Source organism: Anolis sagrei, chromosome 11 (genome assembly GCF_037176765.1).
Source record: "Anolis sagrei isolate rAnoSag1 chromosome 11, rAnoSag1.mat, whole genome shotgun sequence".
Taxonomy (NCBI): Eukaryota; Metazoa; Chordata; class Lepidosauria; order Squamata; family Dactyloidae; genus Anolis; species Anolis sagrei.
The window spans coordinates 34,949,037-34,975,133 of NC_090031.1; the positions used below are offsets into that span (position 1 = coordinate 34,949,037).

General features: G+C 41.1%; 1 protein-coding gene across 2 annotated transcripts in view; it reads right to left on the reverse strand.

Annotated features, from left to right (window-relative positions):
- Positions 1–2,236: 2,236 nt before the first annotated feature.
- The window catches only part of SUPT6H (SPT6 homolog, histone chaperone and transcription elongation factor), a 54,852-nt gene continuing 30,991 nt past the window's right edge, over positions 2,237–26,097 (reverse strand). For both annotated transcript variants that reach the window (XM_060756661.2, XM_060756660.2), the window contains exons 20-37: positions 25,631–25,707; positions 24,003–24,138; positions 22,315–22,452; positions 21,209–21,376; positions 19,765–19,892; positions 18,332–18,539; positions 18,081–18,228; positions 16,809–16,951; positions 15,595–15,735; positions 12,587–12,782; positions 12,249–12,487; positions 12,031–12,144; positions 10,011–10,135; positions 9,789–9,901; positions 9,194–9,271; positions 8,945–9,114; positions 4,473–4,684; positions 2,237–2,518 (exon numbers count right to left, since the gene is read on the reverse strand). In XM_060756661.2, coding sequence (XP_060612644.2) covers positions 2,320–2,518; positions 4,473–4,684; positions 8,945–9,114; positions 9,194–9,271; positions 9,789–9,901; positions 10,011–10,135; positions 12,031–12,144; positions 12,249–12,487; positions 12,587–12,782; positions 15,595–15,735; positions 16,809–16,951; positions 18,081–18,228; positions 18,332–18,539; positions 19,765–19,892; positions 21,209–21,376; positions 22,315–22,452; positions 24,003–24,138; positions 25,631–25,707 — 2,733 coding nt within the window. In that variant the 3' untranslated portion in view covers positions 2,237–2,319. The remainder of the gene's footprint in view (positions 2,519–4,472; positions 4,685–8,944; positions 9,115–9,193; positions 9,272–9,788; positions 9,902–10,010; positions 10,136–12,030; positions 12,145–12,248; positions 12,488–12,586; positions 12,783–15,594; positions 15,736–16,808; positions 16,952–18,080; positions 18,229–18,331; positions 18,540–19,764; positions 19,893–21,208; positions 21,377–22,314; positions 22,453–24,002; positions 24,139–25,630; positions 25,708–26,097) is intronic.

Consider the following 26,097-nt stretch of genomic DNA (forward strand, 5'->3'; position numbering starts at 1 on the left):
AAGTAAGTGAATAATTAAAAACAGAACCGTAAGCTAGAATAGCAACAAGCCTTTCAAGTGGAGACTCACTTCAATATTTTTTTGAATACCAGCCGTTCTCAAAATCCTAATAAAGCAGAAATGCTCAGGCCTGAGCCATACACACGGAACCTCCAGATGCCCCAAGTAATGTAATTGTATTGGTATCTGGTTTTTTTTTTATGGTATCAATTTTTATTTTTGTTTACTGCTGCACTTCCCAGCTGTTTTTATTATTTTTATATCTATTTATTTATTTATTTATATTTTTATGATATCTATGTTTATTTTATATTTACTGCTGCATTTCCCGGTTATTTTTATTTTTTTATTTTATTTTTTATATCTATTTTTATTTTTGTTTACTGCTGCATTTCCTGGTTGTTTTAATTATTATTATTATTTAATTATATTTATTTTTCAGTTCTTGTGGGTTTTTTCGGGCTATATGGCCATGTTCTAGAGGCATTTCTCCTGACGTTTCGCCTGCATCTATGGCAAGCATCCTCAGAGGTCTGCTGGAGCTGGGAAAAAGGGGTTTATATATCTGTGGAATGACCAGGGTGAGACAAAAGGCTTTTGTAAGTTGGGCTAGGTGTGAAAAGATTCACACCTAGCCCAACTTACAAAAGCCTTTTGTCTCACCCTGGTCATTCCACAGATATATAAACCCCTTTTTTCCCAGCTCCAGCAGACCTCTGAAGATGCTTGCCATAGATGCAGGCGAAACGTCAGGAGAAATGCCTCTAGAACATGGCCATATAGCCCGAAAAAACCCACAAGAACTGAGTGATTCTGGCCATGATAGCCTTCGACAATACATATATTTATTTTTATTTACTGCTGCATTTCCCAGTTTATTATTATTATTATTATTATTATCATTACTATTTATGATATTTATTTCTATTTACTGCTGCATTTTCCAGTTCTTTTTATTATTATTATTATTATTATTATTATTATTATTATTATATTTTTTATTTTATTTTTATTTACTGCTGCATTGCCCAGTTGTTTTTATTATTATTTTATTTATATTTTTTATGATATCTATTTTTATTTTTGTTTCCTGCCGCATTTCCCAGTTGTTTTTATTATAATTTTTTTATGATACTTAATTTTATTTTTATTTACTGCTGCATTTCCTGGTTGTTTTTATTATTTTTATTTTTAATTATATTTAATTTATTTTTATTTACTGCTGCATTTCCCAGTTATTATTATTATTATTATTATTATTATTATTGTTGTTGTTGTTGTTTACTGCTGCATTTATTATATCTATTTTTATTTTTGTTTACTGCTGCCTTTCCTGGGGTTTATTATTACTATTATTATTATTATTATTATTATATCTATTTTTATTTTTGTTTACTGCTGCATTTCCTGGGGTTTATTATTACTATTATTATTATTATTATTATTATATCTATTTTTATTTTTATTTACTGCTGCATTTCCTGGGTTATTATTATTATATCTATTTTTATTTTTGTTTATTGCTGCCTTTCCTGGGTGATGATGATGATGATGATGATGATTATTATTATTATATCTATTTTTATTTTTGTGTACTGCTGCATTTCCTGGTGTTGTGGTTGAATGAGGGTGCCTCGGCTTCTACTCGGGTATCCACGGTAGTTTGGAGCCCTTCCTCCCCGCTGGCCCCGAAGTGAGTCGGATGGCCAAGCGCCCCCCTTCTTTTTGGGGCCCGGCTCAAAGGAGGAGACCCGCATGGTGGGATTCAATAGAAACACTATTTATTCCCTGGTTGGCGGTTACAGTCGGGGCCAAGAAGGAGGGGGTCAGGGCCTACTTGGTATTCCGTCCGTTGTCCCGGAGTCCAGCCGCCACAGCCGCACCGCCAATGCCCTTTCCTCCTCCTCCTCCTCCTCCTCCTCGTCTTCTTCCTCCTCCGTCCTTGCTCTCCAAGGAAGGGAACATCAAGTGAATAAATATTGTCCTGGCGGTGGTGGTGGCGGCCGCAGCGGCGTTGCCCCTTCCTCTCCTCGCGCCAAAAAGAAAAAGAGAAGCCTGGTGTACATACAACGCCGAGCAAAAGAGGAGAGACACAATCACGCTTGCGGAAAAGTCCTCCGCTTCCCCCTCCTGCCAATGTCCTCCGCTCCAAAACGAATGGCCGCCACAAACCCGATAGCCCCCCCCCCCCCTGCCCTGCGTCCCATTCTCGGTTCAGTTCGAGGGTGGGGGGGAAACAAAAGCAAAAGTTGGCAGAGAAAGAGGGAGACGACGGCTCGCTTGCTTGCTCGCTGGTTGGTGGGGGGTCAGCGGGGAGGACTACCGGTCCATCTCGTCCAGGAGCGGGGTGGCGTCCCCGGCCATGGACATGGGGGTGCTCTCGATCATGGGGCTGGGGGAGGGTCTCGGGGTCAGGCGCTGCTGCTTCTGCTTCCGCCGCTCGGCCTCCTTCTCCTGGAGCCACTGCTCGGCCATCTTGCCCCAGTCGATGGCCGTGTGCGAGCTGGAGGAGCTGGACCTGGGCAAAGGAAGGAAGGAAGGGGACAAAAAGGTCAGCCAAACGACCCCCGTGGGTCACATCTGGAATCACACACTCAACAATAACAACAATAATGTTAACCCTTCCTTATGCAATCCTAAGCTTATACACACATATTTATTTGACTGGACCCTCCAAGGTCATCCAGCCCAGCCCCATTCATGCAGCAAGGCACCATCAGAGCCCTCCCAACAGATGGCCACCCAAAGACTCCAACAGACTCCATATTTCACTAATAATAGCTCTCATGTCAAAGGCTTTCATGGCCAGAATCACTGGCTTGTTGTAAGTTTTCCAGGCCATGTTCCAGAAGCACTCTCTCCTGACATTTCGCCTGTATCTGTGGCAAGTTGGGTTTATATATCTGTGGGAATGTCCAGGGTGGGAGAAAGAGATATAAACCCAATTTTCCTAGTGTCCAACTGACTTCAGAAACTCTGGGGATGCCTGCCAGAGATGTGGGTGAAATGTCAGGAGAGCATGCTTCTGGAGAAAACTTACAACAACCCAGTCGAGAAGTTCTTCCCAATGTTTTGGTGGAATCTCTTCCCACGCTGAATCTATTCCCTCTCATCTCAAAGGCTTTCACGATCAGAATCACTGGTTTGTTGTAAGTTTTCTGGGCCGTCTGGCCATGTTCCGGAAGCATTCTCTCCTGACGTTTCACCCACATCTCTGGCAGGCGTCCCCAGAGGTTGGGTTTATGTATCTGTGGAATGTCCAGGGTGGGAGAAAGAGATATATACCCCATTTTCCTAGTGTCCAACTGACTTCACAAACTCTGGGGATGCCTGCCAGAGATGTGGGCGAAATGTCAGGAGAGCATGCTTCCAGAGAAAACTTACAACAGCCCAGTCGAGAAGTTCTTCCCAATGTTTTGGTGGAATCTCTTCCCACGCTGAATCTATTCCCTCTCATGTCAAAGGCTTTCACGATCAGAATCACTGGTTTGTTGTAAGTTTTCCAGGCCGTCTGGCCATGTTCCGGAAGCATTCTCTCCTGACGTTTCACCCACATCTCTGGCAAGGTTGCGTTTATGTATCTGTGGAATGTCCAGGGTGGGAGAAAGAGATGTAAACCCCATTTTCCTAGAGTCCAACTGACTTCACAAGCTCTGGGGAATGCCTGCCAGAGATGTGGGCGAAATGTCAGGAGAGCATGCTTCTGGAGAAAACTTACAACAGCCCAGTCGAGAAGTTCTTCCCAATGTTTTGGTGGAATCTCTTCCCACGCTGAATCTATTCCCTCTCATGTCAAAGGCTTTCACGATCAGAATCACTGGTTTGTTGTAAGTTTTCCGGGCCGTCTGGCCATGTTCCGGAAGCATTCTCTCCTGACGTTTCACCCACATCTCTGGCAAGGTTGGGTTTATGTATCTGTGGAATGTCCAGGGTGGGAGAAAGAGATATAAACCCAATTTTCCTAGTGTCCAACCGACTTCACAAGCTCTGGGGATGCCTGCCAGAGATGTGGGCGAAATGTCAGGAGAGCATGATTCCGGAGGAAACTTACAACAACCCAGTCCGGAAGTTCTTCCCAATGTTTTGGTGGAATCTCTTCCCACGCTGAATGTATTCCCTCTCATGTCAAAGGCTTTCATGATCAGAATCACTGGTTTGTTGTAAGTTTTCTGGGCCATCTGGCCATGTTCCGGAAGCATTCTCTCCTGACGTTTCACCCACATCTCTGGCAAGGTTGGGTTTATGTATCTGTGGAATGTCCAGGGTGGGAGAAAGAGATATAAACCCAATTTTCCTACTGTCCAACTGACTTCACAAGCTCTGGGGAATGCCTGCCAGAGATGTGGGCGAAATGTCAGGAGAGCATGATTCCGGAGGAAACTTACAACAACCCAGTCCGGAAGTTCTTCCCAATGTTTTGGTGGAATCTCTTCCCACGCGGAATGTATTCAGTCCCTGCGCTGGGTACTCACTTGGGCTGGGGCTGCCTCTGTTGCGGGGGCGGCTGTGGCAGTGGCTGCTGCCCGGAGCTGGAGGAGGGCTGGGACTGGGTGGACTGGGGGGTGGTGCTGGCCTGGAGCTGGTGGTACTGCGGGGTGGTGATGGGCTGGCTGGGCGTCGTGTACGAATAGCTGGGCGTCAGCAGTGGGGTGGCCACCGGCTGCTGGGCAGGAGTCGTGAAGACCTGCAAGCCAAGAGAGAAAGACACACACACACTATCAGAATCACCTGGCTAGACATTCTAGAATCCAACAACACATCCATTTTCCATCCCCTTCCTTCCAGCATGGCTATGGAAATCGCAAACTGGGGGGATCTGGGTAAACTGGGAGGACATCTCTGCCATAACAACAACAACAACGACTCTGCAAAGATTCTTACACAAGCCAGTCAAGGGGGTCCCAGTGGTGATTGGCACACTGGGTGCATTGCCTCAAGACCTTGGCCTGCACTTAAAAACAATCAGTGCTGACAAAATTAGCATCTTGCTCTGTTTCTAATGATAATAATAATAATGATAATAATAATAATAATCATAACAAGGTGGTCCCAGTGGTGATGGGCACACTGGATGCAGTGCCTCAAGACTTTGGCTTGCACTTAAAAACAATTGGCACTGACAATAATAGTAATAATAATAATAATAATAATAATAATTAGGACTCAGACACAAGCTAGTCAAGGTGATCCCAGTGGTGATGGGCACACTGGGCGCAGTGCCTCAAGACCTTGGCCTGCACTTAAAAACAATCAGTGCTGACAAAATTACCATCTTGCTCTGTTTCTAATGATAATAATAATAATGATAATAATAATAATCATAACAAGGTGATCCCAGTGGTGATGGGCACACTGGATGCAGTGCCTCAAGACTTTGGCTTGCACTTAAAAACAATTGGCACTGACAATAATAGTAATAATAATAATAATAATAATAATAATTAGGACTCAGACACAAGCTAGTCAAGGTGATCCCAGTGGTGATGGGCACACTGGGCGCAGTGCCTCAAGACCTTGGCCTGCACTTAAAAACAATCAGTGCTGACAAAATTACCATCTTGTTGTGTTTATAATAATAATAATAATAATAATAATAATGATAATAATAAAGACTCAGACACAAGCTAGTCAAGGTGGTCCCAGTGGTGATTGGCACACCGAGTGCAGTGCCTCAAGACCTTGGCCTGCACTTAAAAACAATCAGCTGTGACAATATTATCATATTGTTGTGCATCTAATAATAATAATAATAATAATAACAACAACAATAACAATAACAGTAATAAAGAGTCTGGCACAAGCTAGTCAAGGTGGTCCCAGTAGTGATCGGCCCACTGGGCGCAGTGCCTAAAGACCTTGGCCTGCACTTGAAAACAATCTTGGTCTGCACTTAAAAACAATCAGCACTGACAATATTACCATCTTGTTGTGTTTCAATTAATAATAATAATAATAATAATAATAATAATGATGATGATGATGATGAAGACTATGGCACAAGCCAGTCAAGCTGGTCCCAGTGGTGAAGGGCACACTTGGGTGCATTGCCTCAAGACCTTGGCCTGCACTTAAACACAATCGGCGCTGATGGGACCAATGTGGAAATGGCGTTGATAACCCAGGAGCCAGAGTTGTGTTACATAGTGTGATTAAGTCCCAAGAAAGGGGTCCTTTCTGCTTTGTTTTGGGCCGATTAGCGGCCTCTCCTTCTTGTGGGCTCAGCGCATTCTTGCCCCGCTAAGCCCCCGCTAAGCTTCTCCGGAACGAACAGGCCGGCCTGCAGCCAAGGCATTACGGACAAGGTGAGGAGGACAACGACAACAACAACAACAACGCTGTGTAACAGGAACCAGGGGACTTAATGGCATCAGAGGACTCCGCTTTGACACCTGGCTTTAGTCTGAAATGACTTGGAAGGCACACAACGACAACAATGACCCTCTCTCTAGCCCAAAGCAGGCCCACCCTTCCCATTGAAACACTGCGATGTTGACGTTGGCACACAACCACAATCCTCACTAACAAAAAGTAGGTCTCACCCTTCCCATTGACATACTGGTATGTTGATGTTGGTTCACATTAATATATTGTCGAAGCCTTTCATGGCTGGAATTACTGGGTGGATGTGTGTTTTTTGGGCTCTATGGCCATGTTCCAGAAGCATTCTCTCCTGACATTTCTCCTGCATCTATGGCAGGCATCCTCAGAGGTTGTGAGGTCTGGTGGAAACATGACAGGTGAGGTTTATATATATGTGGAATCATGTCCAGGGTAGGAGAAAGAACTCTTGCCTGTTGGAGGCAGGCATAAATGTTTCCATTGGCTACTTCAATTAGCATTTAATGGCTTTGCAGCTTCAAGGTCTGGCTGCTTACTGCCATTATCTTTGGAATAATTATCCAGGGTGGGAGCAAGAACTCTTGTCTGTTGGAGTTGTTGCAATTGGCCAGCTTGATTAGCATTGAATGGCTTTGCAGCTTCAAGGTCTGCCTGCTTATGGCCATTATCTTTGGAATAATTATCCATGGTGGGAGAAAGAACTCTTGTCTGTTGGAGTTGTTGCAATTGGTCACCCTGATTAGCACTGAATGGCTTTGCAGCTTCAAGATCTGGATGCTTACTGCCATTATCTTTGGGATAATTATCCAGGGTGGGAGAAAGAACTCTTGTCTGTTGGAGGCAGGCGTGAATGTTTCCATTAGCCACCTTGATTAGCATTGAATGGCTTTGCAGCTTCAAGGTCTGGCTGCTTGCAGCCATTACATTTCGAATAATTATCCATGGTGGGAGAAAGAACTCTTGTCTGTGGGAGTTGTTGCAATTGGCCAGCTTGATTAGCATTGAATGGCTTTGCAGCTTCAAGGTCTAGCTGCTTATTGTCATTATCTTTGGAATAATATCCAGATTGGGAGAAAGAACTCTTGTCTGTTGGAGTTGTTGCAATTGTCCAGCTTGATTAGCATTGAATGGCCCAGCATTTCGGGGTGTGCCTTCTTACTGCCTGGGGGAATCCTTTGTTGAGAGGTGATTAGCTGTCCCTGATTGTTTCTTGAAGCTCCCTGCTGTAAATCAATGGGGAACCTGAAGGCACATACAGATGCGGGCAACCTCATGGCTGCCCAAGATGGCTACGGTTGGCGTCCTGCAATGGCAAGCAGGAGCTAGGGTTGGGGTTCGGACCGGGCTGTGGCGCAGCTAGCTGATAGCCAGCTGCATTAAATCCCTACTGACCGACAGGCCATGAGTTCGAAGCCAGCCTGGGTCAGAGTGAGCTTCCGACCAATTTTGTGTAGCCTGCTGTCGACCTTTGCAGCCCGAAAGACAGTTGCATCTGTCCAGTAGGAAATTTAGGTGCCACTTTTTGTGGGGAGGCTCATTTAACTAATTTACGACACCATAAAACCTTTCCAGCAGTGTGCGTGTCAGGAGTCAATTTCTGACGGCATGAAGACATCACAAATTCCCTCCGTGACATCCTGACTGAATCATCCTGGCTGACTCAGTTCTCTCTCTGTGACATTATGAAGCCATGTATTGGAACTTGTGAAGCAACAAGCTCTAATGAGGAAACTGAGAAGATGGGCAGGAAAGGAGATACAAGCAATATATCCATTTCAAAGCAAAACCGGCTTGTGAGTGGTTATTTAATATTGCTAGATAGATCCTACAGCAGTGGTTCTCAACCTGGGGTCCCCATATGTTTTTGGCCTTTAACTCCCAGAAATCCTAACAGCTGCTAAACTGGATGGGATTTCTGGGAGTTGTAGGCCAAAAACATCTGGAGACCCCAGGTTGAGAACTACTGTCCTACAATGCGTAAGAATGAGGAAGAATTCCATCAAGGACTCAGTGTCACAAGAATTCAAAGTCAGCCCAGGTTGGAGTGAGCTCCCGAACATTAATAGTCTAGCTTGCTGTTGACCTATGCAGCCTGAAAGACAGTTGCATTTGTCCAGTAGAAAATTTAGGTACCGCTTTATGCGGGGAGGCTAATTTAACTAATTTACTACGCCATAAAACCTTCCAGCAGCGTGCAGAAGAGTGAGGAAGTACTCCATCAAAACGGAATCGAGCATACTCTCATGAAAGCTGGAATGTTAAATTGCCTCTGTGTCTGTCTATATATGTTGTATGTCTAAATGGCATTGAATGTTTGCCATGTATATGTGCATTATAATCCGCGCTGAGTCCCCCTGCGGGGTGAGAAGGGCGGAATATAAATACTGTAAATAAATAAATAATATAAATACTGTAAATAAAATAAATACTGTAAATAAATAAATAATTATATTGTAATTACATGTAATATAAATATATTAAATATTCAAATAAATATATAAATATAATACATGCAAAATTATATATTTATATTTATACTTATATCATTATAAATATATAATGATAACATATTAGTATAGTAGTAGTAGTATATCCATCTACGTACGTGGTAAGCGCTGCTCCCTCCGCCGCTGCCGCCTCCGTATCCGTACTGGCTGGAGGCCCACTGGGCAGGGGTGGCGTTGGGGTTCTGCCCTTGGCCCGTCACGGCCGCGATGGCGCTGAACATCTGGGAGGTCATGGTCTGCGGGAGGGCGTTGACGGCGCGGGTCAGGTCTGCAGAGAGAGGAAGAGTGAGGACAACAGAAACAAAGAGAACTCAGGAAACGGGCCGCGGAGAGGTCGTGCAGCTCACCCGCCAGGTTGATGTTGGCCGGAGTGGCGTTGATCGAGGCTGGAGTCCGGGTCCTGCTGCTGCTGCTGGGAGTGACCCCTGAAAGGTGGGAAAACAAGAGGGGAAATACATATAGGTTGCTTACCTGTAACCGTAGTTTCCCGAGTGGTCACCTGTGAATTCGCACCTATGGGTAATTCCTGTGCAGAACCTGCCAGAAATGTTTAATAGAATTTCTAGGTTCCGAAAGCTGTTCTGCGCAGGTGCAGGAATTACCATATGCGCGATCCACAGTTGACCACGATGGGAAAAGTTATGAAACATTTTTGGTGGTAGCCCCGCCCACCTTCCCCAGTGAGTATAAGTAGCCAGTGGGAGGGGCTACAGCCTCCAGTTCTCTTCATCTGCCGCCAAAGCAGCAACGAGAGAACCTTCACTCAGATGAGCTTCCTCTGATTGTTTTTTGGCTTGACTCAGAATGCCTGATGGGAAAATGTGAACGCAAACAACGATGGATCGGCAGTAAACTGGGCATGCATTTTGGCTCATTCACAGCTCACCACAAAGACCGTTTCCTTCTGGGAATGGGCTCGGACCATGTTTCGAGGGTCTTTACCTGGAACGGGGTCCTGGTAGTGGTCCTTGAACCACCGGAAAAGCCCATTAACGGTGGGGAAGATGTGGTTCCGGTAGCGGAAGCCTTCCGGCGTCACCGTCACATATTCGATCCTGTGGGGGGAAAGAAGGGGCTGGTTTGATTCAATCCCTCCCATCTAAAAGAGAGGCAAAAGGGGATCCTTGAGGTCAAGAAGACCCTGCAACACATGGAAAGCCCTACCTGGGTTTGCCCCGCGGCTGGTAGCCCAAAAGGAATTTGCCCGGGAGGTCTCTGCAGGCGCAGACGAAGTACGGGATGAAGGTGGGCTTCTCCTTCTTGGTCTTGATCAGAAGCTCCTCCAGTTTCTACGAGAAAGAAACAGGAAAGGGGACTATTTATTATTACCATTACAATGGTAATAATAACCATTATATTATAATAATAGCCATTATATTATATTATATATAATATTATAATACCCATTATAATATTACATTATATATAGTAACCATTATATTACATAATAATATTGATTATTGTTATTGTTGTCGTTATTTATATTTATTTATTTGTTTGTTATTAATTAATATTATTAATAATTATGATGATGATTTATTATTAATTATTGTTATTATTGTTATCATTATTTATATTTGTTTGTTATTAATTAATATTATTACTAATAATTATTATTAGATTTATTATTATTATGTTATTATTGTCATTATTTATATTATTTGTTATTAATTAATATTATTACTAATAATTATTATTTATTATTTATTAATTATTACATTATTATTGTCATTACTTATATTTATTTGTGTTATTAATTATTATTTTTATTAATAATTATTATTAATTATATATTGTATATACATATAATATTTATAAGACTAATAAAATATTATAATTATATATGTATATTACATTTAATATGACTAATAACATTACAATATAATGGTATAGTACAATATACTAATATTTAATACTGATATTGTACTATGCTAATAATAGAATATATTGTTTGTGTGTGTATATATATATCTTGTAAGCCGCTCTGAGTCCCCTTTGGGGTGAGAAAGGCATGATACAAATGTCATAAATAAATTATTATTATTATTATTATTATTTAATATATTGTATATATACAATATTTCTAATGTTATAATGTAATGCAATATAATACTAATAATAATAATAAATTATAATTATATATTACCTGTAATATTACTCATAACATTACAATACAATGATATAGTACAATATAGTAATATTTAAGACTGATATTGTACTTTGCTAATAATATAATATATTGCATGTGTATATATATCTATCTTGTAAGCTGCTCTGAGTCCCCTTCGGGGTGAGAAGGGCAGGATACAACACAAATGTCATAAATAAATAAATATTATTATTATTAATAAATTGTATATACATATAATATTTATGTTATAATGCAATATAATACTACTAATAAAATATTATAATTATATATTTATATTACATGAAATATGACTACTAATATAACAGTATAAAGTTATAGTACAATACAGTAATATATAATACCGATATTGTACTATGCGAATAATATAATATATTGTATGTATATGAATCCTCTGAGTCCCCTTCGGGGTGAGAAGGGCAGCATACAAATGTCATGAATAAATAATAATAATAATAATAATAATAATAATAATAATAATAATGTACTATATTTTATATACATATAATATTTATAATATAATTATATATTTATATTACATGTAATATGACTAATAATATTACAATATAATGGTATAGAACAATATAGTAATATTTAAAACATATTATACTATGGTAATAATATATTGTATGTATATATACCTTGTAAGCCGCTCTGAGTCCCCTTCGGGTGAGATGGGCGGCATATAAATGTCATAAATATATTATTATTATTATTATTATTATTATTATTATTATGTAAATATTTATAATATCATAATGCAATGCAATATAATACTAATAATAACATATTATAATTATATATTTGTATTATATGACTACTAATATTACAATGCAATGGTAAAGTACAATATAGAAATATATAATACTGATATTGTACTATGCTAATACAATCTCAACTGAAGAAGGACTTGATGTCTATAGAAGAGCCACTAAAGTGGTGAGACCAGGCCTCAATGGAGCCATGGATTCAGGTGAGGGGTTAGACTGGATGGCCTCTGGGGGACCCTTCCGCGCTCTAGCCTTCTCCGCTCACCTTCCTGTCTCCGCCCTGGCAATCCTGGTAGTATTTGTGGCTGAGGAGGTCCCTCGCGAAGGAGGCCATGGGCTGGACGTAGCGGGCCACAATCTCATCCAGGTCCTCAAACTCCTGGGGAGGGAGGAAAAGAGGACGGGCGGGGTCACACGGGGGGCGCAGGCCTGGGGAATGGCCCCACGGGTGGGCCCCCCTCCTCCCCCTGCCGCCGGGCCGACCTCGGTGTTGATCCAGAGGGTGGCCCCCAGGCTGAAGGCGTTCTCCTTGCCCTCCTCGCGGACGTCCACGTGCTGGGAGACGCCCTCGCAGACCTTCCAGGTGACGGTCAGGTGGTTCTCCCCTTTGCTGCTGGGCCGGATGATGACGTCCCCCTGGTCCATCGACTCCATCATCTTCTCCGCCTGCTTGAAGTTGATGTTGTGGAAGGACGGGTGCGCAATCACACGCTTGATGTACGCTGCAGGAGGGCAAATCAGGCAAGAGGGTCAAGGCTTCTGAGTACCATAACATAACGCCTGCTGTACCCCAAGCCTGCTGACCCCCGGGCCGGACTCACTGGTGCGCTGCTGCTTCCTCTTGACTTCCTCTTCCTGTTTGTGGTCGGCGGCTTCGGTGTCAAAGTCATAGTACGTGTCCTTGGGAAGCTTCCACTCGTTGCTCTTGTCCATCAGGTCCGAGGTCCGGCAGGTCAGGTCCGCGCTGAACTTCTCAATGTCGATCTTCATGATGCGGCAGTGCACCATCATCCCCACCTGCAAAGGAAGCAAAGTCCCAAGCGGTCAAGGAAGGGCCCAGGCTCAAAACGGGTGCGGGGCTTGGTGAGAATTCAGCCCTTAGACCCTCAAGAGTAGGCCCAAAACTCAAACAATTAATATACGACTACTACTAATATATTATAATTATATATTTATATTACAAGTAATATAAATGTAATATTGCAATATAATGTAATAATAATATTACAATATAATGGTATAATACATTATACCATTACAATATAATATGTTGTAACGTAATTGTTTCTGTAAACAATTTAGCAGAAACAATTAATACTAATAATAATATGATATTATAATTATCTATTTATATTACATGTAATATAAATGTAGTCTTACAATATAATAGTATAATATATTGCAATATAATTGTATAATACATTATACCATTACTCTCTCTCTCTATATATATATTATAATAAAAAAACAATTAATATAATACTAATACTAATATATTATAATTATATATTTATATTACATGTAATATGAATGTAATATTACAATATAATGTAATAATAATATTATGATATAATGTTATAATACATTATATCATTACAATAATATGTTGTAATGTTTGTAATGTAATTGTTTCTGTAAACAATTTAGCAGAAACAATTAATACTACTAATAATATGGTATTATAATTATATATTTATATTACATGTAATATAAATGTAATCTTACAATATAATGGTAAAATATATTACAATATAATGGTATAATACATTGTACCATTTCAATATTATAATGTTTGTAATGTAATTGCTTCTGTAAACAATTTAGCAGGAACAATTAATAGTAATAATAATATATTATAATTTTCTATTTATGTTACATATCATATAAATGTAATATTTCAATATAATTGTATATTATACAATTAGAATAATATATATATATATATATATATATATATAGACTGTAATGTTTTAATGTAATTGTGTCTGTAAAGAATTTAGCAGAAACAATCAATATAATACTACTACTACTAATAATAATAATATATTAAAATTGTATATTCATATTACATGTAATATAAATGTAATCTTACACTATAATGGTATAATATATTGCAATATAATGGTATAATACATTATACCATTACAAAACAATTAATATAATGCTAATATTAATATGACATTATAATTATATATTTATATTATATGTAATATAAATGTAATCTTACAATATAATGGTATAATATATTGCAATATAATGTTATAATACATTATACCATTATACTATAGTAATTATATATATATATAAATATATATGTATCATTATATATAATATAATAATGTAATATTTGTAATGTAATTGTTTCTGTAAACAATTTAGCAGGAACAATTAATATAATGCTAATAATAATAATAATATGATATTATAATTATATGTTTATATTACATGTAATATAAATGTAATATTACAATATCAAGGTATTATATATTACAATATCATGGTATAATATATTATACCATTTCAATCTAATAATATATTGTAATGTTTGTAATGTAATTGCTTCTGTAAACAATTTAGCAGAAACAATTAATATAATACTACTACTACTAGTAATAATATGATATTATAATTATATATTTATATTACAGGTAATATAAATGTAGTATTACAATATAATGATATAATACATTATACCTGCAATATAATTATATATATATATATATATATATATATATATATATATAATATTATATTATATAATAATATAATGTAATGTTTGTAACGTAATTGTTTCTGTAAACAATTTAGCAGGAACAATTGATTTAATGCTAATAATTATTATATATAATAATTATATATTATATTACATGTAATATAAATGTAATATTACAATATAATGCTATAATATATTACAATATAATGGTATAACACATTATACCATTACAATAATGATATTCCATTATTACAATATAATAATTATTCCATTGCCCAATTTTTAATCCCCTTCTTTTCCCCAACTTTCCTATTTGGAAATTGTTCTTACTCTTTTGATGTTTTATCTTGTTCTAATTAATGGTATAATATTAATAAAATCAATGGTATAATATTAATAAAAATCAATATATTATTTAAAAAATAATATATTGTAATGTTTGTAATGTAATTGTTGCTGTAAACAATTTAGCAGAACAATTAATATAATGCTAATCATAATATGATATTATATTATATATTTATATTACATTTAATATAAATGTAATCTTACAATATAATGGTATAATAATATTACAATATAATGGTATAATACATTATACCATTACAATAATATGTTGTAATGTTTGTAATGTAATTGTTTCTGTAAACAATTTAGCAGAAACAATTAATATTATTATTACTACTAATAATAATATATTATAATTATATATTTATATTACAGGTAATATAAATGCAGTATTACAATATAATGGTATAATACATTATACCATTACAATATAATTATATATATAAAAATATTATATTATCTAATAATATAATGTAATGTTTGTAACATAATTGTTTCTGTAAACAATTTAGCAGGAACAATTAATATAATGCTAATAATAATAATAACAGCCTTAAAACAGAATTTCATATAAACAGCATTAAAAAAAAATTCAGTGGAAATCCATGAAAACATATTCAAAGTCAAGAACTTTGGGAGAGAACAAGCGGTGTATCAATAATAATAATAATAATAATAATAATAATTTTAAAAATTGCTTTTGCTGAGTTTTTTCCCTGAAATTCATGTTTAGTTTCATAACAGGATGATTCCACTGGAGATCCCTACCTTGACTCTCTCCTCTGGCCGCTTGACCACTTTGTCACTAAGGAACTTGGTGGGGATGAAGCCCATGACCCCGTTGTCCAGGCGGGTCTTGACCCCGATGGCCTGGCCGGGGCAGGAGCCGCTGTCAAAGTGGTTCCAGACCTGGAAGAGGGAAGCCAAGCAGAAAGGAACGGGCGGGTGAAAGGCGGGCCATGGAAATGTCACACCTATTGGTGTTGGGGAAGTCACACCCTCTCAGCCTCAAGGGGAGGCAAAGCACTTCTGGAGACATCTAGGTGAGAAAACCCAAGGATCAGGTTCACAAGGAACATAACAAATCCTTAAGCTGAGCCTAGATAAAAAAAAAACTGAATTACTGGCCTTTCCCTCAAAACAAGAAATATATAATATTCAAGTTATATAGGTGGAATGCTTGGTGGGAACACAGAGGCTTCTCTCACAGACTTCTCACACACACAGGCTTCTCTCACACAGAGGCTTCTCTCACAGAGGCTTCTCTCACAGACCTCTCACACAGAGGCTTCTCTCACGTAGAGGCTTCTCTCACAGATTTCTCTCACAGACTTCTTACACACAAAAGCTTCTCTCACAGACTTCTCACACACAGAAGCTTCTCTCACAGACTTCTCTCACACAGAGGCTTCTCTCACAGACTTCTCTCACATAGAGGCTTCTCTCACAGACTTCTCTCACGCAGAGGCTTCTCTCACAGACTTCTCTCACACAGAGGCTTCTCTCACAGACTTCACACAGAGGCTTCTCTCACGCAGAGGCTTCTCCCACAGACTTCTCTCATGCAGAGGCTTCTCTCACAGATTTCTCTCACGCAGAGGCTTCTCTCACAGACTTCTCTCATGCAGAGGCTTCTCTCATGCAGAGGCTTCTCTCATGCAGAGGCTTCTCTCACACAGGCTTCTCTCACAGACTTCTCTCACACAGAGGCTTCTCTCACAGTGCTAGCTCTTAGCTCAAAACACTTCTCGTATGTCAAAGCAAAACCTGACTCAAGCGAAGGTTCTTAACTCAAAATGCTCTTAAGCTGGGATGCTCTTAAGTCGAGGTTCCGCTCTATTAGAATCTCTTTTGGAAGAAGCGGTCGAAGAAAATGTTTTTTGGGTGAGAATTAAAAATGGCCACGATGGAAGTAAATGCTGGGAGATTCACGGCAGAGAGCTGCTAATACATGAAATATGATACAACGCAACAGCCGTCACCTCGCTGAGTTCGGGGAAGTTGTCCTGCTGGCAGAAGGGGCACTGCCATAAGCCCGTCTCGTCGTTCCGGATGGCCTGGTCGTAGCTCTCTCCTTGCGGACGCCGGTGGGCGATTCCCGTCACATTGCAGATGATCAGTTTCCCTGGAGAACGAGAGAGGAACGGGGAAAGGTCTGAGAAGGGACGCTGCCAAGACCCCAAGTTGTTGCAACATCAACACCACTGTCAGAAATATTATAAATTCACTAATTTTTAATTACCAAAATGCTTAATTACCACCCTTTCAGGGTGAGTCAAGCACTGAAAGGGTTAAATGGATGCAATGACACCACAAAAGCTGCAGTTCTATATAAGTAGGTGTGCCTGTAGCTTAGTAGCAGTCAGTCTGAGGTAAACCTCAGTGGGAGAAAGGTCTCAGTCTGTGAGAGAAGGCCTTACAGTGTGTGGTAGACCTTAGTCTGCAAGAGAAGTCTATGTGTGAGGTAGGCCTTCATCTGTGAGAAGGCCTTAGAGTGTGAGGTAGGCCTTAGTCCGTGAGAGAAGCCTCTGTGTGAGGCAGGCCTCAGTCTTTGAGAGAAGCCTCTGTGTGAGGTAGGCCTTCGTTTGTAAGAAGGCCTCAGGGTGTGAGGTAGGCCTCAGTCTGTGAGAGAAGACCGCAGAGTGTGTGGTAGACCTTGTCGGTGAGAGAAGGCCTCAGTGTGAGGTAGGCCTTCATCTTTGAGAGAAGCCTCTGTGTGAGGTAGGCCTTCATTTGTGAGAAGGCCTCACAGTGTGAGGTAGGCCTTAATCTGTGAGAGAAGGCCTCAAAGTGTAAGGTAGGCCTTAGTTTGTGAGAGAAGGCCTTAATCTGTGAGAGAAGGCCTCAGAGTGTGAGATAGACCTTAGTGTGTGAGAAAAGGCCTCACAGTGTGTGGTAGACCATAGTCTGTGAGAGAAGCCTCCGTGTGAGGTAGGCCTTTGTCTGTGAGAAGACCAAGAGTGAGAAGCTTCAGTGAGAGAAGCCCCAGGCTGAAGGCCTCATGTATGAAGCTCCAGTGTGAAGGCTGCTGTGTAAAGCTCCTGTGTAAGTTCGGTGTGAGAAGAGGCTCTGTGAGAGCGAAGCTGCTTATCTAAATGAGGAAGAAGCGCAGTGTGGAAGCAAAGAAGGAAGTCTAAAGAACTTCATTTGTGTTACGGAAACCTTGTTGTTGTAAATAGTGCAGCCATTTTATTTTACTACAAGCAAAAGCCTCCCAAGGAAGAGAGAACACCAAAGGTGGTGTTCCGGCCTACCGATGTAGAAGGTCTCGGGCGTCTCCTTGGTCAGCATGTTGAAGACCTCTTCCGCGTTGGGGGAGCGGTAGAGGCTGCGCAAGTCTTTGTAGCGGCAGCTGAGCTCAGCCCGGATGTCGTAGAGCGTGATGTGCTTGTCCCCGTAACCCTATGAGCGGAGGAGGAGGAGGAAGCGGCCATGAGATCGGAGTGAAGGGGGGGGGGAGGCGTGGAGAGGGGCTCCCAAGGGGGGGGGGTCCACTGGTCCGGACCTGTCTCTCCAGCTCTTCCGCGAAGGCGTCCAGGTCCAGGTCCTTGAGGCGCTCGGGGTTCTCCAGGATCTCCTCCAAGGCCCCGGCCGGGTTGGCGTCCTCGGCGGACTCGTCGTACTCCAAGGCGTCCACCGCCATCTTGCGGGCCCACTCGTAGGTCTCCGGGTGGACTCTTGACCCGTCCAGCACCTCGATGTAGGAGTCCGTGCTGAAAGGCAACCCAGGCCAAAAATGAGGGCCTGCCGGGATTGGGTCCTTCTTTCCATGATATGGAAACTTCACTATACGATATTATAATTATATATTCTACTAGCTGTCCCCTGCCACGCGTTGCTGTGGCCCAGTCTGTGTATATGTGTTTATGCGTGTGTATGTATGTGTGCTTGCGTATATACATATGTGGGTGTAAATATGTGTGTATATATTTGTGTATTTCTGTGTTTATATGTGTACATGCATATTGTGTATATCTGTGTGCATGTCTATATGTATATATGTGTGTGCATGTGTATATGTGTGTATATATGTATATTTATGCATGCATGTCTATATGTATATATGTGTGTGCATGTGTATATGTGCATATGTATATGTGTGTACATATGCATATTTGTATGTGCATGTCTATATGTATATATGTGTGTGTGAATGTGTGTGTATATATGTATATTTGTGCGTGCATGTCTATATGTATATATGTGTGTGTGCATGTCTATATGTGTGTACGTATGCATATTTGTGTGTGCATGTCTATATGTATATATGTGTGTGTGTGTATGAATGTGTATATGTATATGTGTAAACCGCATCGAGTCCTCCGGGAGATGCTAGCGGGGTACAAATAAAGTTAATAATAATAATAATAATAATAATAATAATATATGAGTGTATGTTTATACGTATATATTGTACATTTTTGGGGTTTTTAAGTCTGTTCTGCTGGGGTTTTGTGTGTGTGTGTGTTTAGGAGTGATGGTCACTCGTTGGCCTGAGAGGTGTCTCGTGTACAAATTTGACGTCCATTCGTCCAGTGGTTTTTGAGTTATGTTAATCCCACAAACAAACATTACATTTTTATTTATATAGATAATGTAATACAATATAATACTCATAATAATACAATATTATAATTATAATTATATAATTTATATTACGTAAATATTACAATGGTATAGTACAATATAGCAATACTTAATACTGACATGCTAATACTGACAGTACTATGCTAATAATATAATGTATTGTATGCATATATATTGTATGCATATATATATATATATGCACATCTCTCTCTCTCTCTCAAATGCATATAGATATATAGACACTCTGAGTCCCCTTCAGGGGGAGAAGGGCGGGATATCAATGCCATAAATCAAGAAACCACCAAAGGAATACTTCTGGCATCTCTGGCCCTTTCCTGGCCTTGGCCCTACCTGTCTCCCAAGGAAGCCGTGTCGATCTTGATGAATCCTGCGCAGTTGATGAAGACTTTGGGCCCCATGTGGCACATCGTGACCAGCTGGGTCCGGTTCTCTAGCCGCGTGTTGTTCTGCTTCAGGATCTACGAGAGAAAACAACACAAGTCGACTTGGGAAGATGGATCTGGCCACGGTGGTCCACGCTCTTGTTACATCCCGGATAGATTACTGCAACGCACTCTACGTGGGGTTGCCTTTGAAGACTGTTCGGAAACTTCAATTAGTCCAGGGGGCGGCAGCCAGATTGCTCACTTCGAATTGTGCTCGGAATTGGATTGGCAGCCAGTGGAACTGACATAACAGGGGGGTGGTATGCTCCCTGTATGACACTCCAGTGAGCAATCTGGCTGCCGCCCGCTGGACTAATGTTTTTAATTTCTTTCTGAAGGAAAGGAGGGATGTCGCTGATCTAACCTATATGGTTCCGGCCCAGTGTATCTGTCCGAACGGATCTCCCTCTACGTCCCACCACGGAGTTTGAGATCCTCTGGGGAGGCCCTGCTCTCGGCCCCGCCTCTGTCACAAGCGAGGTTGGCGGGAACGAGGAGCACGGCCTTCTCAGTGGTGGCTCCTCACCTATGGAATTCACTCCCCAGGGGAAATTAGATCAGCGACATCCCTCCTTTCCTTCAGAAAGAAATTAAAAACATTAGTCCAGCGGGCGGCAGCCAGATTGCTCACCGGAGCGGCATACAGGGAGCATACCACCCCCCTGTTATGTCAGTTCCACTGGCTGCCAATCCAGTTCCGAGCACAATTCAAAGTGCTGGTTTTGACCTACAAAACCCTATACAGTTCCGGCCCAGTGTATCTGTCCGAATGGATCTCCCTCTACGTCCCACCTCGGAGTTTGAGATCCTCTGGGGAGGCCCTGCTCTCGGCCCCGCCTCTGTCACAAGCGAGGTTGGCGGGAACGAGGAGCAGGGCCTTCTCAGTGGTGGCTCCTCACCTATGGAATTCACTCCCCTGGGGAAATTAGATCAGCAACATCCCTCCTTTCCTTCAGAAAGAAATTAAAAACATGGATATGGGACAATCTGGGCAATCTGGCAGATGAATAAAGGACTGTGACGACGGATAGGAATGGACAATGTGGAACGAAATATGGACTCTTGAGTTGGCGAACGCTGTGTCTGAGATTGGCTATCGATTGTGTGATATATTGTTGTTTTAATTGTGGACCATTTAATTGCTGTTTTTATATGTTATTGTATTTGTGCGGGCACCAAGATGGGCCTTTTCGTAAGCCGCCCTGAGTCCCCCCTCGGGGGTTGAGAAGGGCAGGGTAGAAGTATATCCGAAATAAGTAATAAATAATGAATAAATAAGTGGTTTGGGGAAATGGCAGAAGCCTTGATGCTCTGCTCGACCCTTGGGGCCAAGTGGGGTTGGGGCCTACCTTGAGGAGGTGTGTGCCCTTGCGGGGCCCCAGGCCGCAGACGTACTGGAGGAGGGCCTGGCTGTGCGGGTGGGCAATGGCCCGGTTGACGTCCACCCCGACCTCGTTGACCCGGTTGATGAACTCGCAGTACAAGGCGTTCAAGAGGTCCTCCTTCACCACGTGCTCCTGGAGGAAGGAGGGAAACAGCAACAACAATAACAACACGCAGTTCTTGTGGGTTTTTTCGGGCTATAGGGCCATGTTCTAGAGGCATTTCTCCCAACGTTTCGCCTGCATCTATGGCAAGCATCCTCAGAGGTAGTGAGGTCTGTTGGAATTAGGACAATGGGTTTATATATCTGTGGAATGGCTGGGGTGGGGCAAAGAGCTCTTCTCTGCTGGAGTTAGGTGTGAATGTTTCAACTGACCACCTTCATTAGCATTTGAAGGCCTGGCTGAGCCTGGGAAAATCTTTTGTTGAGAGGTGTTAAGATGTGCCTGGTTGTTTCCCCTCTGTTGTTTTGTTGTTGTAATTTTAGAGTTTTTTAATACAGGTAGCCAGATTTTGTTCATTTTCATGGTTTCCTCCTTTCTGTTGAAATTGTCCACATGCTTGTGGATTTCAATGGCTTCTCTGTGTAGTCTGACATGGTGGTTGTTGGTGTGGTCCAGCATTTCTGTGTTCTCAATAACAACACGGTTGTAAGGTAGGAAGGGGTTTATATATCTGTGGAATGACAAAATGACTTTTGTCAGTTGGGCTAGGTGTGAATCTTTTCAACTGACCACCTTGATTAGCATACAATGGGCTGACTGTGCCTGGAGCAAACTCTTCTTGAAAGGTGATTAGATGTCCCTGCCTGTTTCCTCTCTGCTGTTTTGCTGTTGTAATTTTAGAACTTTTTAATACTGGGAGCCAGATTGTGTTCATTTTCATGGTTTCTTCCTTTCTGTTGAAATTGTCCACGTTTGTGGATTTCAATGACTTCTCTGTGGAGTCTGAGATGGTGGTTGTGAGAGTGGTCCAGCATTTCTGTGTTCTCAATAACAACACGGTTGTGAGGTAGGCCAGGCCAAGAGAGAGAAGGGGGAGTCCCAAACCAGAATGGAGGCGGGACTTATACCTGCAAGGGGTGGAGCTTGAGGCAGAGGATGTCGTCGTCCGAACTGCAGACCTGAGCGAACTCGATTAAGGGGTCCTGGATGCGGCGGGCGAGAGAGACGGCCTGGCGCAGGACCGGAGGGTAGTCCCGGAATTCGGTCTGGAAGAGAAAGAGGAAGGAAGAAGAACAACAAGAACATTAATAACAACAATAAAAGGTAAAGGTAGTCCCCTGACATTAAGTCCAGCCATGTCTGACTCTGGGGTGTGGTGCTCATCTCCATTTCTAAGCCAAAGAGCCGGCGTTGTCCGTAGACACCTCCAAGGTCATGTGGCCAGCATGACTGCATGGAGCACCGTTACCTTCCCGCCAGAGCGGTACCTGTTGATCTACTCACATTTGCATGTTTTCGAACTGCTAGGTTGGCAGAAGCTAGGGCTGACAACGGAAGCTCACGCCGCTCCCCGGAATCGAACCTGCGACCTTTCGATCAACAAGCTCAGCAGTCCGTGCTTTAACCCACTGCGCCACCGGGGGCTCCAATAACAACATGATTTTACATGCTATTGTTTTTACTGTATAATAACAACAATACAATACAGTAAAAACAATAGCATGTAAAATCAGCAGTTTAAACTGCAAAGACTCTCACACAAGCCACTTAAGGTAGTGCTGGTAGTGATTGGCACACTGGGTGCAGTGCCTCAAGACCTTGGCCTGCACTTAAAAACAATTGTCGCTAACAAAATTACCACCTGTCAGCTGCAAAAGTCCACTCTACTCAGATCTGCACACATTATTCGCCAATATATCACACAATTGGGAAGTGTCCGATATGTGATCCCATACAAGCCAGCGTAGTAATCTTGTTTGCTGTGGACTTAATTTTGTTGTGTGTCAAACAACAATAATAGATAAAAATATTGATTTTTTAAATATATGGATTCCATTTAATAAATATTCCAATAATAATAATAAAATAATAATAATAATAATAATAATTTTATTTATTTATTTAAACATTTTCTATACCGATCTTCTCACCTACAAGAGGGACTCAGATCTGGTTCACAACATGTGTTCATATACAAATTATTTTCTAATAATAGAAAAACTGACACGATATGAGGATTTAAAGATCAAACTGGAAAGACTCTGGCACAAACCAGTTAAGGTGGTCCCAGTGGTGATTGGCACACTGGGTGCAGTGCCTCAAGACCTTGGCCTGCACTTAAACACAATCTGCGCTGACAAAATTACCATCTGTCAGCTGCAAAAGGTCACCTTACTGGGATCTGCACGCATTATTTACCAATACATCACACAGTCCAATGTGTGATCCAATACAAAAGCCAGTCTAGTGATCTTGTTTGTGGTGTCAAATAATAGTAATTTTATTTTTGTACCCCGCCTCCATCTCCCCGAATGGACTCGGGGCGGCTTACATATGGCACAATGTGTCAAGACAAAGCATCAAATAATCACACAGTACAATGCAATAAAGTAAAAACGATATAAACACAACAGTATAAAACTCAAGCAATGCCCAATGACCTATGGTGACGACGACGGTAAAACATGGCAAAACTGTAAACAAGACAAGGGGATGGGAGAGTGCAAATTGCAGCTAGCTAAGGAAGAAGGCATGGGAGAAAACTACAGACCATTGGAAGTCAGGAAAGGGACGGATTGCAATGCAAAACACCCACCTCGGACTTCTTGCTGTTCATGTAGAGGGTGGCCAGCTCATTGTCCACCAGCTCCACCCCGATGGAGGAGAGCTGCTGCCCTTGCTCCAGTTCGTGGGCAATGCGCTTCACGTCCTCCATCAGCATCTGGGCATCCCTGAAAGGAGAAGAAGAGGAAGGCCTCTCAGAAACCGAGGGGAATCCTGCAGGCTCTTTTCTCCCCAAACCAACACAAAGCACCAACAGGAAGGAGATCCATCTATATTTGTGTGTGCATTTCCCCCTGCAATATTTGCAAGCCCTATATATCTATATATTCATATCTAGACATGTCGATATATATTTGTGTGTGTGTTTACCTCCTGCAATATTTGCAAGCTCTATAGATTCATACCTATCTAGACATGTTTATATATATATATATATATATATATATTTGTGTGTGCATTTCCCCCTGTAATATTTGCATCCCTATATATCTATATTCATATCTATCTAGACATGTGTGTATATATTTCTGTGTGCATTTCTCTCCTGCAATATTTGCAAGCCCTATATATCTATATTCATATCTATCTAGACATTATATATCTTTGTGTGTGCATTTCCGCCCTGCAATCTTTGCAAGCCCTAGATATCTATGTTTATATCTATCTAGACAGGTCTATCTATATTTGTGTGTGCATTTTCCCCCTGTAATATTTGCAAGCCCTATATATCTATACTCATATTTATCTAGACATGTGTGTATATATTTGTGTGTGCATTTCCCCCCTGTAATATTTGCAAGCCCTATATATCTATATCCATATCTATCTAGACATATCTATCTATATTTGTGTGTGCATTTCCCCCTGCAATATTTGCAAGCCCTATATATCTATGTTTATATTACATAGATATTTGCAAGCCGTATAAATCTATACTCATATCTAGACATCTATACTCTATATATCTATACCCATATCTATCTATATAGATATATAGCTACATAGGGATGCAGGGGGAATAATAATAATGATAATAATAATAAAACTTTATTTATATCCCGCCCTATCTCCCCTATATATCTGTAGGAGAGATACACAGGTACATGAAAATCTCTAGGTATCTATATGTATATAGGATTTGCAAAAACCTGTAAACATATGAGGGGAAATTCATATATAAAATGAACATATATAAATAGATACAGATATATAGATACATAGGGATGGCAAAGGATTGCAGGGGGAAATGCCTCTCTCCCTCTATATATATCTGTAGGAGCCAATTATATATATAGAGAGAGAGACAGACAGACAGATTAACAAGTATTTCAGGGGGAAATAGTTTGATTAGGTTGATGGATCTAAGATTATAAGGGCTCCTCTCCCCCTCCTTTCCCTTTTCAAAACATCCCAGCCTGGGAGGAGAAGCAGAGCAGAAGCAGAAAAGGAAACACACTCTTTAGGGAGGGGAAGAGGAGAGAGAAATACATTGCAAGCCATGTCTGCCCACCCGGACCCCTTTCTAAGCCGAGGAAGGCTTTTTCCACCCATACAAAGGTCTGAAAAACTCTGTTATGTTCGAAACCCCAAGGAGTCGGTGGAATGAATGACGAGGGGAGGACTCAAAACTCACAGATCTCAAGGGCTCGATCCACAAACCTGTTCTCTCCGGCGATGGTGACCACGTGGGGCTTCTTGCTGAGCAGGAACTTTTTCAGCGTCTCAAGATCCTGAGCCTAAGGAGCAGAAGCAATGGGCGTCAGAGACCCAAATCCCAAAAGGAGGGGAAGAAGCAGGAAGGACTCCCTCCAGGAGCAAAGGAGGCCAAAGGAATCGGGGCCACTCTCTCCTGGGCCACCATTCTCAGGGGTCTGGGATTATGGATTGATTGTAGGCATGGGCAATCTGTGGTTCTAAAGTACTTGAGTATAAGCCGACCCAAATATAAGCCAAGGCACCTAATTTTACCACAAATTTTCTGGTGGTGAAAATTTCAGAACTCTAACAAAACCTTCAAAATGTCGCTCTAAACGGCAGTTCCCACAAAAAACTGGGGAAATGTACTGACTCGAGTCTAAGCCGAGGGTGAGAAATGCAGCAGCTACTGGTCAGTTTCAAAATAGAAA